The sequence below is a fragment of the Cariama cristata genome, unplaced genomic scaffold (assembly GCF_000690535.1).
Source record: "Cariama cristata isolate BGI_N322 unplaced genomic scaffold, ASM69053v1 scaffold13593, whole genome shotgun sequence".
Taxonomy (NCBI): Eukaryota; Metazoa; Chordata; class Aves; order Cariamiformes; family Cariamidae; genus Cariama; species Cariama cristata.
Genome location: NW_009609033.1, coordinates 21104 through 36981, shown reverse-complemented (window position 1 = coordinate 36981; position 15878 = coordinate 21104). Strand labels below are relative to the sequence as shown.

Sequence of the window (15878 nt, the reverse complement as noted above, 5' to 3'; positions counted from 1 at the left end):
TTTCATTTTTCTCTTTCCCCCCCTCTTGTCCCCTGCCAGTATTTTACCAAAAATTTAAAAGGCTTTGAAATGCTAACCCCCTATGCTGAAGTATCACCTATAATTTTCTTCCACCTGGAGGCATTCTTCGATTTTATTTTTTTTTTAATTTTTTTTTTAGCATGTAACTTTGTAATCTGCTGTGAAAAAGTCATGTTGCTGACTCACCCTGGCAGCCAGCTAGTCAATTCTCACTAGCTGTCAGAAGTATAAAGACTAAGATCTCTAACACAAATGAGTAGTAGCAAGGGCAAGATAAGAAATGAAGGGAGAAAGCCTAAATACTACTACTACTAATCCTTGAATTCTGAGCTAATAGAAGAACCAACATTGAGCTGTGAGTTTTGAACCATAATATGTAGTGTTCATCTACAAGTAACTACACTGGTGGCAGCATAGTGGAAACTCCACCAGTTTAGACGATTTCTCTTTTTGCTTTTAAAATTAGGAAAGGAAGAGCCAAATAGAGCATTTGTTGCAACTACCGGGGAAAAGTTTTAGTCACATTTCTCTCTGTAGATCAGTTTCCTCCTTTGGAACCAAATGTTGCTAAAATATTCCTTGCCAAGCCTTCTGACAGGTACTTAAGCATCAAACAATGTGACTAACTTGCTGTATCATTGCCTGGGGTTGCATTGCAGGGCTGTATTCACAGAAGTATCTTTTAAATTACATTATATCTATTAAATTTTGATCCTGGGATCTTTCATATTAAAGATTTATAAATTAGTCTTGGTTGTTGTAATTCTACCCTCATGTTCCAAAAACATAAGGAGGCACTAAAACCCAGAAATTATAAATTTTGAGTGGACTTGAGCAACTGTCAAAGATTCACATTACTTGAAGTAGACTGGTTCTAAATTGATTTGACTTCATAATGACCAGAAGAATTGGCAAAAATCAGTTTCAGAGTTACAACAAATAAATGCTGTGACGTAGAGTGAGATTGAAAAGAGGTACTTATAATTAAATCGATTTCACTAATGATAATTAGTCTAGTACCAATTGTATTCCACTAGATGCTATAGTAATAGTCTTCTAAAAGACGCAAAAATGAAGATCATGAAGATGGCCATACCTGTTTATCACACCCTTCTTTGGAGAATGCTTGACTATTTTAATTCCATATGGCTGTGCAGCAGATCGCTTGCTCTGAGAAGCTTCTAGTACATCTTGACCTTCCCTTCTTTGTATGTCAGTTCCTTTTCTAGCAAGTATTTACTATGAAGATTTCTTTGGAGATCATCTTTCAAGCTAATTATAAGTGTTGTCCTCCATCACGAGGAAAGGCTTGATGAGAATTCACTGCACTTTGAATAATTTCAAGCAGAAACTGCAAAATATTACACCTGAGAGTTGGATGCCTTTTCTCTCCCCTCTTTATTTGCTCAACTCACCATGCACAGTGGGGCTTTTTATGCTCATGACCTCCTTCACGTACTTTTTGTGATTATATTTCAGGTGATTTTGTTATCTACTGCTAGCACTTCTGAACGGCATCCCAGGGATGTCTCCATGAAATTGAATTCCTATTAATCCAATATAGGAGAGAAATAGGTCATCAAGCAGTAAAGCAAGTTCTTCTCTCTTTCAGATACTGCTTCACAGAGTATGTGAAGCCTATCCCACATGAAAGTTGAATTACATTAAGAGCAGCATTTCATGTGTTATTTAGTCAAAAAATGGAAATGCCAAAAAATCTGCAAAGGATAAATAAAAGCATGCTTAGACATATTGTGAGCTTTTGGAAAGGTGCAAGTTAATCTCCAAAGCAAGCAAAATTCTGTGCTGTTATGTTTCTTTGTCTGAATGGTACTGTTTATCCATTTGACCAATTTACATGTATCCCCGTCAGATGGAGTAATTTTGTCATCATTGCAAAAGATACAGGGGACAAGTCTTGGAAAAGGTGAATAAATCCTCAGGAATGCTGAGATCCCTGTGAGGGGAATGTTTTTGACCAGCCATAGAATTAGACTCAGTATTTCCTACCTATTCCATATTTCACTTACAGCTCTAGGTTCATTACTCATGATCAATCTTTTACAGCTTGGTAATGGCACACAGTGCACAAAATAAACAGTTTAGATCTCCTCCTGACAAATGCAGTGATAAATCACTTCCTGTCCATCAGAGGCGAAAGCAGGGCACCCATTTGTCATACAGAAAGCTTGAAGCAAATGTGCCAACATCACTTGAGCTTTACTAGTGTCCACAAACTTCTGCTTATTATGACTAAAACAGAGCATCAGATCATCTCCGATTGTACTGAACTGTGGGGTCTTTCAAACCAATAATAAAATAAACAAATAAAACCCCCAGTTACCTTAGGTTTGGGGTCAACACTGTAATAGATTTTTTCTATATTTTTCATAGATAATTTAATTACTGCTTAGGTGAAATATCAATACCTTTTTGTAGAAGGGAAAATATGACTGAAACTTTTTTGTTACTGTATCATCTAATTTTTTATTTTAAAGGCTCAGAAATAACTTTCTGCAGTAAGCTATATATAGCAGTACTAGATATAAAATAACTCATACAGATACATGTGCATTTCTTACAATTCAAGAAATAAATTTTACTCTTAGTAAATGTTAGTAAGTCTACTGTTTTCACTGATGTCACTGAAATTACATATACATGTGCAAAGACATAATATAAGACTTCTATCTTGAAAATGTATTGAGATGTTAATTTTGACTAATTCTAATTTTCTTGATATACGTTTTTGTTGGAATGAACAGATGGCTTTGCATGCTGTATTATTCTCTACTCTATTCCAGAACTAGTACAAAAACGTAGAATTCTGAAAATAAGTGAAGTCTAAATTGTAGTCTGGAGATTTTATGTCAATACAACCTGTTGAGCTTTCAGGTAACACAAATGGTTGAGGAGAAAAAGATTATTTCTGTGATCTGAAAAATATTTTTATATGGAGGCTATTGAAACAGGCTTAGAAAGAAGGGTGTATATTACACTTGGTCCACAATTCCAACTATTTTTAATTTGCTACTGTAGTCTGAATACTGTAGTCTGAGATCTATTATCTGCTGTTAATATTTTAAATGCTTTCCTCTTCATTATACATCTGCTCTTACATAATATAGGGCATCTGTAGTCTATCTGATGGCATAACATTTTGAAATAAAGGGCAATCCAAAAAAATCCCCCACCACAACATACATATATTGTCTGTATTTATTTATATCTTTCCACTTATTGTGTGAACTTTGCTAACACATCTGCTTAAAAGGTGTGTTGGAAATGATTAAGGATAGCTGCTGTAAGGATGTATATATACACAAATCTTTGTCATTATTGCCATATTTAAAGAAAAAATGTAGGAATACAAATTTTATGTTTTAGAGGATGAAGATATGGATTGTATCTGTGTAGAACTTGACGCCTATTTCCACCTTATTTTCAATTGCTCGTCAACCATATGACCTTCTCTTTCATATTTTAGCATTAAGTAAATATTCTATGGAGCTCAGAAATGTAGAGGAAAGGGAAATATATGCTAACAAAAATCTGTTTTAAGCTAATAGCATATGGTTGAACTGTCACTTAAATGCCACTCCAATTGCCGCTTATTGATAATTCTTTGTAATTTTTACATGAATGTCAAGTTTAATTTAAATTGTGCTTGTAATTGCTCTAAGTCAATCGCTTAAGCACACCTCCCACTGAGGCTATATTGCTTTTTCATCACTTAGCGTATAAGCATTAATCAACTTGAGTTCTCTGTGTGAGCTCAACATTCTCTTTGTTGGTGTTATGATGTTAGCTAATTTGGGTAGATTACTAAAGGAATCTGCCCCCCACCCCAATCTCAGTTAAATACTAGGGAAACATTCAGTGCTGCTTTTCTGATTTTTTGCTTTTCCCCTGCAGGAAGGAGGTGTAGTTGCTCTATTTAAGATCTGTCGCCAGGATGGTTTCAGGTGTCTTTATCCCCAGACATTGAGAACATTGGCATCCATTTGCTGTGTAGAGGAAGGCGTGTACCAGCTGGAAAAGGTAGGCACTTCAGTGTTCCTTACAGACTGCGTCATAAAACAGAGAAGTCCTGTCTTTAACCTTTTCTGGGAATTGATTACTTGGTGGTATTTGATACTGTGCGCCACACTATGTTCCCTTTTTCTGTGCTGGACATATCTTCAGTCTTTACAAAATTAGTCCCAGCAATAACCTTATCCTGTTCAGTTGCTTACACAAATAAGTTTTCTAAGTGGGGATAATTTTCATAAATCAGGTAAACATGTTATTGACTATGTCAAAAAACGAGGGAAATTGTAATTTCTGGACTCTCTGAAGTGTTTGTTTAGAAATTCCAATATTTCAAATAACCCTTAAAGACAGAAAGCTGTACACCTCTTTAAATCCTTTCCAGGTGCTCAGGTAGGGCACCTGCTTGTGGAACTGCAGTAACTTGTGGGAGTTGTAATTGCACAGAAAGAACTGGGACAGATACAGCAGCCAGCCAATAGAAAAATGTGTCTGCTAATCAGCAGCAGGTCTCATAAGCCAATTTTAACTGGGATGGCAAACATCAAAACATTATCCAGATAAAATTTTATCAACTTCTTCCTTTTTCACTCCCACGACATACTGCTGTGTTTTGGAAAATGAACACTCCTTGTCACTAAATCATGATCTCATCCTTTGTATTTCATAAAAAGTCATCTTCCACAGCTGAATAATGGCCTCTTTGAGTTAATGATAAATGATTTCACTGACACTTTACATTGACATATCTTGTAATTTACTGCCCAAAATTCAGGCAAACCGTGACAGAACATCTGCAGCAAAAAGCAAGTCTCTGAGCTTACAGTAAATGAAGATGACTTAAATTTTTTTTTGACATAATGCTGGTTCAGACTGACACCAGAATCAGTCTAAAAGGATCTTTCATTATGTCCACAGTAATAGTGGAATTAATAGAGTTAGAAATGTAAAAGATTGATTCAACTCACCTGGTCCAATTCCTGGCAGTGTCAACATGCATTTAATGTGGCCCATATCAAAGCTGATGAAACTGGAGTCCTAGATGAAGTGATAACTCTCAAACTTATATGTCTTTGAGCTACTTTAATGTTGGTCACAAGTAAAATTGCTCAGGGTAAACTTTGTCACAGTCAGGACTGGAGTAAGTTTTAAAGGATTTTTAGCCGAAATCCCTACCACTGCTTTCAGTAGTTCATTTTTCACTTGAACCTTCAATTCTTAAATCACATCTTGGCAAAAGCTAAGTCTGCAGTGTGAGGGGCTGGACATTAATCCTACTCACCTGACTGAACAGACAGGTTTATGGCAGGAGTATTTGGTTATCGCTTTGTCAACTTCTTTGCCTAAAATTATGTTGCTGAGGATCCATGTGTTACGTGGATCCAGTACATGCTTGGGTTTCTGGTGGGGTAAAATGGGATATTTCATATATCAAAAGAAATTTTCTCTGCAAGGACGTTAATGTCCCTCCAAGTGCTAATGGCAGTTAAACAACACAGGCCGATACAATGCTATGTCATATGTAAATAATCTATCAGCTGGTGACAGCCCAGGTTTGCCAGTTTATAGAGCTGAGGAAGGACAGTAAACAAGAACATTTTACTACTCATTGTACTCTCTTTTCACCCTCCTTGTACACCTACTTAGAAGCAACAAGATATTCTGACCATAGAGAATCAATGGAAACCGCATGGATCAGATGACCAGTATTCTGATGTGAACAATGCTCCATTTTTTTTTTTATTGCTTGCTTTAAATAAGAATGATTTTTTTTCTTTAAAATTTGAAATACTCTTCCAAAGAACAAAAAAGAGGGTTAACAATATTAGCATTCCTATCATTACAGAAATTACCATAGGACTTCTTATCTGGCAGAAAGGGCGGCTTCTATTATCTAACTAAGTGCCTGGGTGGTGATGGTGAAGCATTTAATTTGCTGTAATGTGAACATCATTATGCCACCTAGTGCATTAAAACATCAGTGCAGTTTGAACTTGATTTTTAATGACAGAAACTTCATTCAAAAAATTAAACCTTGGCCTCCAAACAATTCATATTAGGTAATTCAAGCTTAAAAAAAAATAAAATCAAAAACACACAACCCAATACCCACCCTTATTTTTCAATTACATTTCACAACAATTAAACTGTTTAAAAGACCACTTAAAAGAAAACAGCAAGACCTATCATTTCTAATGGAACATTTCTCTGGGAGGTGAACTACAAGGGGGTGGTACACTCACACTTTATGCAGTGATTGCAGTGCTTAATTAATAAAGATGTTAGGAATATTGTTTATTTATCCAAAACTCTTTGATCTTGCCAATTCAGTAGCATCACAAGAAGGCAACAAGAACATCTATGTTAATGTAGATGGTTATTTACAAAGCAAGCAAGGAAGTCAGTAGTTCAGAGGAAACAATCCAAGTAGACAGTATTTTAATACTTGGGTTTTAAGACACCTGAATATTAAGCTTGCTTTATAATTTGTGCAAATTTAATGTGAATGATGTTATACTGCGTTTAAACCATTAGTCTTGAGTGAGTTTTTGGACTGCAGTGTGAAAATACAGTCCTTATTTACTAATGAAAGAAAGTAACAGTTGAATCCTCATTTCTAAAGATGTAGAAAATTGCCTGTTTTAAAGAAAAATATTTTCCTCAGTTTTTTAAAAAAGAATTCTTGTTCTTCCCAGTCATGCATCTTCAAATACATATCTGCATTACTCTCTTACCAGCACACTTGAAAAAGCCATTATTACTTTTTCAGCATCTTGATAAACAAGCTGATCTTTGCTATAATTAGAATGACCAAGTAGTTGTTGCAATGACTAGCTTTTACTCTTTTAGGTGAATCTAGTTGGCTGTATGTACAATAATGCAAAATCAGTTGGTTAAAATGCCAGTTTTAGAGTAGTTATTATTTCACTTGCAAATACTTTACTGATTTTTGAAAAGGTTCTGTTACTTTGTCATACATTGAACTAGAGAGCTCCAGGAACTCAATGGTAACAAATTAGTCAGGCAATTAAAGTAGAAAGATAGTGAAGAAATAGTCTCTTGTTGTGACTGAGATCTGTGTGTAAATGACTGTTGTTCTATGTAATCTGTGCTCCACAAGTGGTAATTTTGGTGCTTCAAGCTGCTTATGGATGTCTAGTTGTTTGGTACGCCTAAACTTTATAATCCACCATGACACTAGCAGGTTTGAGATCATTCTTTGGTCTCAGCTGCCCGACCAGTCCTACTTCAGAGAGGAGTAGAGAGACTCTGGGAAAACAATCAGAATTTTCCACCTTTGCATTATTCCTGTAGCTGCCTGTCCCTGTACCCAAGAGAGCTCTGTCATCTGTGTCATCTTGTGGCGCTTGAGCATGCAAAGTTTTTAGGAGAAAGCTGCATCAGAAAGGATGGTATTCTTGGTCTAGGCATTCCAGAGCTTATGCAGAGACAGTATATAATACAGGTAGTAGCCAATACAGAAAATAGCTAAAATCTCTAAAACCAGGACTGAAAGGAGTTTGGGGGAGGTGAGCGTAACTGGAAACTGAAGAAAAATGTTAGTGCTGCATATACAGACCTGTTGGTGTATCCAGCCCTGAGGTTTAGGACAGAAACACAATGATGTAGTGGGAGATTGGTTCTCAACATAGACGTTTGTTGAGGGTTCTAGAGGGAAAAATATCTGAACCGTCATGAGTGTGCTTTGAAAACTTAATTCACCTCAAGGTTCCCATGTAGGAAGGACCGTTGACGGCACAGAGTTGGGATAGATTAACGTGTGCATTTCATGAAACTTAAGGGGGGAAAAAAAATGTGATCTTGATTATCTGATAATGTACATCCTGCAAATTACATTAGGCATAACTGTACTTCAAATACCATTTTCATTGTCAAGACACACAAAAAACGTAACAAATACTGTCTTCATCGTAAAGCAGCCTTGCTTGGAAAAGGGGTTTCTATTTGAATACAATCATATATCTTCAGCACATTGTTTGCCTAAAGCAGTTCTTCAGTCTTTTGCCTTCCTGAGGCTGCATTAGGTCCTTTTTGCAGAGTGCTCTGAACAAAATGTCTCCTATACATATGCTGACATGCAATCTAATTAAAGTCTAAAGGCTGGGGCCGTTTCTCTGCTTCAGGTCTGTCCATACAAAGCTTGCCGTTCACTGGTGCTAGAAGGCACGGCTTTCCAGGTTTTGCCCTATGCTGAAGCTCAGTTGTGTGGTTTTTCGTGGAGGCAAACTTCCTGCTGCAATAAAAGAACTGCAGAGTTAGTTCAGAAGTAAATAGCAAACATAGTGCAAGGTACTGCAATTTTTACCATGCATGTGAAACATTAGTACATTAAAAAGCTGCAGCTCAGCTGGGACCTAAATCAAGGCTCAACTGCCACAAAAACATGATGATTTATACGAATAGCCATTCAAGCAGCTGCCTAAATATTAACACTGTGCAGTGTGTGTTTACTTACACTATTTAAACTACTCCAGAAAGCAAGACACCTGTAATCAACTCATTAAGAGAGGATACTCCAGAGAGACTGGTGACAACAGTTGTTGCTTTCATTAATAAAATCTTCTTTTTAACAAATGATACAGCTTTTATCACTGTACTTTAAGAAAACTGCCTAGGTATAGATTATAAATTGCTTTGAATTCTTCATTTAAAGCACATTACATCAAGTTACTTATCTCTAGGAAAAGAATTTGAAGAAGACGGAAGCAAGTACAAAGTATACAATTTTTGTGATTGGGAAACTGTATGAATTTCGCAAAGACTTCTTAAACATGAGTCACCTAAAATCTATTTTTCACTGTGAACCCAGTCTGATTTTTAAGAACAACTATGATCTTATACACAATAATAATTTCTGCATGACAGGGATGTAGTCTGACAATGATATGTGTGAAAAACCAGCTTTTGGTGGGAATTAAGTAAAAAGTTTATTACAGAACCTGCAACTACAATTTATTCATAGCTTTGGGGTCAATGTGAGCTGATTACTTCACTCAACTGCAAACACTTTGAACCTTCAGTTTGAAACACTAACCTCAGTCAAACCAGGGAGTAACCGTGTTTCATATGAAGTACATGTGTTACCTTGAATCTCAGCTGCTAAAACCACTAAGGCTTGTGTAGCTGTAGGGTGAGACAGAAGTGAGAATTATGGAGAGGGCTTTGATTGTCAGAGCTTGGATGACCTAGTATGAGAGTACAGTCACCGCTTTTAAAACCTGAACACAAAAGTTAGCTGGTGGCCCACAGATTTTATTGTCGCAGCATGTGAATGCTTCACAATCATGAATGTTTTTATTTTTGTAGTACCTGGTATATGATGGAAGCAACTTCATACCATACAAGAGATCACTAATTTACCTGATCTGAATGAACCATACAGCTGTCTTCATATTTGAATATTCCAAATGCAAAATACCAGGGGAAGCAAAACATTAGTAATGGTCTCCTAGAAGAGGTGTACGAGACTGCCAGTAATTAGGAAGGAGAGACCTATAGGTTGCTACATTTAAAAGCATGTCGGCAGGTTGTTTGCTGCTTTTAAGAAGTGCAAGAGTAGCGTGCAGCTTTCTGAGAAGCAGTGAAATGTTGATATTTATTATGGCAAGTTGCGGCTTATTCACAGGACTTCCAGCAATGAGAAAAATCTCAGGAAGTGCAGAGGTCTGCCTCAGCCTGTTAGCCTCCCTCTCTCACTCCTCAGAGAAGAGCTTTGTGTTAAAATTTCTTTTTTTTGTCTGGTTAATAGATGAAAAATTTTTATGGCCTATTTCAGTCATTTTGCACCCAGTTAGTTTCAGAACAAGGCATTAGATGGACCTACAAGATGATAAAAAGTACGTAACTATTTTATTCTAAAATTAGTTGAATTCAAGAGCTTAAAAAGATTAAGCTTTTTTTTAAAGAATATTATTTTCAAAAAACCCAGTTTTCAAAATTTAGTTTCAATTTATGGAAAGTAAAATTTCATGTTATTCTGTCTCTGGAGTGTGACAGGGCAAGTCTGGGTATCAACAGCAAAATATAGGACTTTTAGAAGTCATTAGAAGGTGATAAGTTGTTAAGGAACCCTTCTCTTGTCTCTTTCCCACAAAACCAGGTCACCTGCAATGTTATAATCCTTTCAGAGGTTTTCACGGGTCATGTTGACAAGCACATTCTCAACACTATTTTATGAAGGGGAATATCAATCTTGTTTTTTTCCCAAAGGAATGCTTGTTTACAGGAAAAATGTGAAGCTTCATGGTATGGAAGAGACTGGAGCTAACTTTCTGCATGCTTAAAACCACAGACCACTGGCTTGTGTGCTAGGAGTATGTGAGATGATTTAGATGGAAAGAGTTCAAGTGATGTGTTCCTTCTATGATCCTTTTGTTGGAGAATCAACTCTTCTTCTGGTTTCCATAATGCACTTTTTTTCCATCAGAGAACATTGCTTTGGTTCATCTTCCATGGCCATTTGTAGCCAGGCTTTGAAATCACGCTTGTGGAGTTACAAACGGTAAGCAGGAATAGATAAAGAGATTTCTGGTGCTCTCAATTTTGAGAGAGAAGGATAACCTTTTAAAGACTAATTCAGGCAACTTTTGACATGCAGGGCAGAGCACACTGAATCTTGGTGTCATTGATAGCTAGAGCTGGGAACTGTGTCTCATTGTTGTCACTGGGTAATTGTGTAGGTTACAGGAGAATGAAGGTCTACAATGAGACAGAAATATAGGTCAACCTTAAGGAATAGTGTGAGGAACAACATTTTCAAAAGCTGCTTTTCACATAGCCTTTTTGATAACCAGGCAAATTATTTCAGTAGCTTAGTTTGTGGTACAATTAGATAATTTAAAGTTCTAGGCTTGCAGCTCTTTAATTTACTGGACACTTCTTCTCAGTAAGGCTGTTTAATTAATTGGCAGTGAAAAATGTGCTGGGTTTGGCAAATTACATTTCTGTCAAAGCCCCTGCAAGATTCATTAAATCATATCTGAGAGTGCAGGAACTGCCCTTCCTCAACTGCTGGCTTTGTATATATTAGGTGGTGTTTCAAGTTTTACCTCCTGATTACGCAGCTATGTATACATAATTAGTAAATGCAGCTTCTTTCAGCACAATCCCAGGCAAGTGTAGCAAGACTTCTTAGGTTGTTGCAGAATCTGACCATCTTCAGATGCGACAGGCTGCAGTTCTAGGGCAAAATGCTTTGGAATTCATGGAAGGGATGTGTTTCTGAATACTGAAAACCAGTGTGAAAACATGTTTATTTAGACAAAACCAAAAACCGCTCCCCAAAAAAACCTGACAATGATAAAACAATCCAAAACTAACTGTGACAGCTAATCTCTGCAGTATCATTTGGTCTGTTGAAAACCTTCTGCCAGTTACACAGCAGATTAAAATTTGTTTGCTTTATGGTAGTACCCACTTTATCATGCAAAGAGAAAAGCAAGGGGTTATTTGATGGACTTATTCAAGAGACATGGAATTGAATAGAGAGACACATGTTAGTGGAGGATTATGGGACATTGCCAGATGTTAGAAAAATGTATACACAAAATGCTTTGGCTGAGGTCACTGCCATTATTCCAATTCTGTTAAAATGACTAATTAAATTACAAGGGTGGTGGTGTTGTAGCCCTGATGGTCTAAGGAGATATGTATCAGTTGCTCTAATAAAAGATATTACCTCTCCTTACAAACCTTGCTTCACTTTAATCATATTACAGATTTTAGAAGAGGGAGAAAGGAGCCAGCAAGTGTAGCACTAAAGATAAACATTTTGATAATACTGGTGAAGTAGGACAGTGTGCGACTTAGCTAAGGAGCTGGTGAACAGCTGCCTTTGGAGGACACAGATTCCTGTTGTTTATCATTAGATCCTCATTCAGATATCAGGCTTGGCCCACACTCTGCAAACGTATACACATGCACTTAGCCTTCAGCATGTGAGTAATTTCATTTAAAACCAAGAGAACCTGTTCAAATGTCAACAGAGATGTGCATCTGCTGGTCTGCTCGTGATTGAGGTTTCAGACTGAAATAAATTTCCTGGAGTAAATATTCATTTGGTCATCACTGAGCATGTAGTGCTGTGGAACAATGCAAAACTTTTAGAATCAGATCAAATAAGTACAATACTTTTTTGATAAACCTTGTCTGCCTTTTCAATAGAGGCACAGCAGGCAGTCTGTGAATTGACATATAAATCTGTCTGTAAATGGATAACAAAAGTGTGAGCTGTCTTCTAGCCCAACAATGAACACTTTAAGTCTTTTGCCTTTCGTGTGAGTCCTTCCATGTCACCCACAGATTCAGGCTTTGCTACCCTTTGTCCTGTGCTTAGAGTGGCATATTGCTTAAGCATGGATCTGTGATAACATGTCCACATGCAAAAATTTCGTAACAGTCAAAGCAGCCCAGTTTTATTCAGCTTTTGTTACATTTCAGTAAGATCTGCTCAGAAGGTATTGCAGTGGCATTCGGGTATTATCAATGATGTGCTGAGAGTAAATCTTGCCACGACTCTGTTGTATTTTTTCATAGCTCTGGGGCAGTGTTCATGCAGAGTGAGAGCTGATAGCATTAGGTGTTCTTTGGCATTTGGGTTCCCTATATGATGCAGTCACTGTAGGAGGAACAACCTCTTTTCTCGTCTATCCCTCAGCTCTGTCTTTTTACACACCTCTATTTTTTTTTTTTAGCTGATGTGCAGAAGAGAGAGAGCCTTCAGAGTTTTTGCTTCTTGTTTTAAAAAGATAAGTTTCATTGAAATACATTTTGAAAGCTGAAAAGGAAAATCCTCGGACTATGCCAGGTTACTGAGGTGTACGCTTCAATGTGTGAGGTCAAATTGGAGCAGTGCCTGTAGATTGCCATTCCCTCCAACTTCATTTTGAAAATTTGAGCTGGTGCCAGGTTACCACTCTACAGTTGTTTGGCTCCCATATAATTTACACATGGTTTTTGCAGTCAGTTATGTTGGTATTTTATGCTATCTATTGATTTTATATTTCACTAAGTATTTTATTTAAAGCACTCTAAATAGCTCTAGATTTATGTTTCAAAAGTCAGAATGTTAAGAGAATTTTATAAATGAAAAATAATTTGGGAATCACTAGATGATGATTTTTCTGTAATGATATAAAATATTGCTTAAAGCAATGACAATGATCAGGGCAGCAAATGATCCACGAATGATGTCTGAAGGAACAGAAGCCAACACATCAAATGACAGGTGGGTTTTCCCTACCTAATAATAATAATAATAATCTATCAAGCAAATTTAATTTTAAGATGAAAGAAGAAGCTTACTCAGCTCTTAAACTGAAGGCAGAGATTAATGAGAATCAATTGAAGCATTTAAAAAGAGTGCAGCGAGAGAGCTATTTTGGACCTCAAATATTCCTCTTGTCCCTGATAGAGGCAGAAAAGAAACTGGAGAGACATGGCCTTTCAGAAAGACCTATCAGATGAGTAGCTTTCATAATTCTTCTTTTCTTCTCGTGCAGGAAACTGTTGTATTGCATATCTGCATTAGTATCCATATGTAAACACACATACTAAATGTGCTTACGTTGTATTCATTAAGTAGCTTAGCTGTAGCCACAACGAAGTGTGAGGAGAAGTAGGGGTGAAAATACCTATTAAATGAGACACATTAGATACCTCTCCCCTCACAAAATCTCTGCTGAAATTAGATACACTAGTCTGACCCATCCTGCTGTGGACTGCATGACTTGGTATTGTTGATCATTTTTCTGAGTCATTGGAAAAGTCCAAAGAGTTTACAGTCGGAGCCTCCATTTCTTGTTCAGCTGACATTTGAGCTTGCCTAAATGACCAAACCCCTCAAAAAAAAATATAAATATTTCTCCTCATTCCAGGTAATTCATATTTCTTTTCATTGGGTTGTGCCAGTTGGAAACAGATAGTTCTGCATGCTCCATCTGCTGGAGTTTTTAACTCTTCCGTAAATGAGCTGATCTCGATCATGCCTGAGCATAACATGGAGGCTGCTAGACAAAGTCACTGACTTACTTTGATCTGATAATGACTATTAGTCATCTATTGGGGTGAGAGTCAGGACCTGAGAGTGCTGCAGAAAATTGGTTTTCCTTACAGGAGGTGGAAAATTCTGAATTACCTTCTCAGCTTGACCACTTCCTTGGGCTTGTTTTTTAGTAGTAGTTCAAACTAGCAAAAGATATAAACCTCTAGTTCATGTCCAGCTTAGATCTTGGCTCTTTCCAAAACTTCTTTTCTAATTCTTGTACTTCCATGAGTGTTACTACCCTTCCTTGGGTTCAACATGGGGTTAACAAGCCTCTGGCATCACAGCACTTAGTGTTCAGGCTTGCTTAGGCCTGAGGCTGTGAGTCCTGCTGTGACACAAGGTTCAGTGAAGGTGTAAGCTGGGAATCTTTTCTAGCTGCAGGTACTAAGGAACCTTTGCAAAGGTGCTCCCAAAGTGTGCAAGCTCTGGATATTGTTACTGAGAGGGAAATATGCAAATTTGTATTTTGCAGAATCTCATTTTAAATATACACAGTTGCTTGTGGTTTTTGTTTGATTTCACCCAATGTTTGCCAAAATTATGGTCAAAATACATGGTTCAAAACCTCTTTTCTCTTCCCTTCTCTGCAATACCTATCACTGCAACAAAGTGAGAAAGTGATTTACAAAACAGGGAAAAAGTACATACAGGAAATTTTATGATAACAACTTTGACCAGTTTTAGCACTAGCCACTATTAAACTGTCTACCAGTAGGTTTGCTTGGTTTAAATGAGTGCTTAACAATTTATTTTTATTGTTATATAATGCTGTTTGGCATTATATAAACACAAAACTATCTCGGGGATTTCCTGTCAGCATTGGTATATTCTGACTATGTTGCATGGGCCAGATGCTAACTCTTACTGAAGCTGTTTTTCCCAGAGAGGAAATCAAACCCAGTGTAAGCTAATTGGCCAATTAGCTGAAACTCAGCTTGTGATGCGCATTTTAAGTCTGGGCTCAAGTATTGAATTACTCAGGTAAAGTATCCTGTATGTGCTCCTAACAAAAACAAGGGAAGTTAATTGTGTAAGTTTTTTTTTCTTACCTTGTGTGTGTAATGAACTAAGAGCTGCCATGTGACTTAGCTGAAGCTCACTCATGATCTGTATGAGTGTCCTGGTAATTCTTAAGAAAAGTGAAGGTTAAATAGTAATTAATGGCTGGTGATGTAGAGGCATGTTTGTGCGTCAGTATGATTCCCCCCCCCCCAAGGCTTGCTTGTAGGAAACCACTTAGATCTGGCACTCTGCCTGATTTATACTAAAACTTTAATATTTCATAAAGCATCTTTGAAAACATTTGAAGAGCTGTTGGAAAAATAATCTAATCTGTTTAAGATAACAATCCTGTTTTTAAAAAAACTAAACATCTAACAGCATTGCTCATATATTTACTGTATCTTACTTCTCTTTTCTATCATTAAGTTCCCAGACAATAGCTCTTTCACTGACTGTTCTTTCCCTTGCCAGTACTGTCTAGGGCTTTTCCTTTTCGGAGAGCTTTCAGTTTGTTCATTTGCAGTCCCTGGGAATGAACAAGCAAGCTTGTACGGATCAGGGCATACTGATATGCAAAATCAGTCTCAATTTTTATTTGCTGCATGTCGTAGAATGGCAGACTTCCCCCTCCAGCTTGTGTTTTAGTAGGCGGGTGAAGTCCACAGACTAATAAGGGCTGACACAAACCTGAGCTGGAAACTTGAGCTGAGTGTTTAGTGTTATTCTTAAATTTGGAAGTAATCTGGAGTCCTGAAGATTG

At 37.1% G+C, this 15878-nt stretch overlaps 1 protein-coding gene across 1 annotated transcript in view; it reads left to right on the top strand.

The window, feature by feature from the left end:
* INSC (inscuteable homolog (Drosophila)) overlaps positions 1-15878 on the top strand; it is a gene marked incomplete at its 3' end in the record, with an annotated part of 41924 nt that overhangs the window by 7184 nt on the left and 18862 nt on the right. The window contains exon 5 of the mRNA XM_009697386.1: positions 3937-4062. Coding sequence (XP_009695688.1) covers positions 3937-4062 — 126 coding nt within the window. The remainder of the gene's footprint in view (positions 1-3936; positions 4063-15878) is intronic.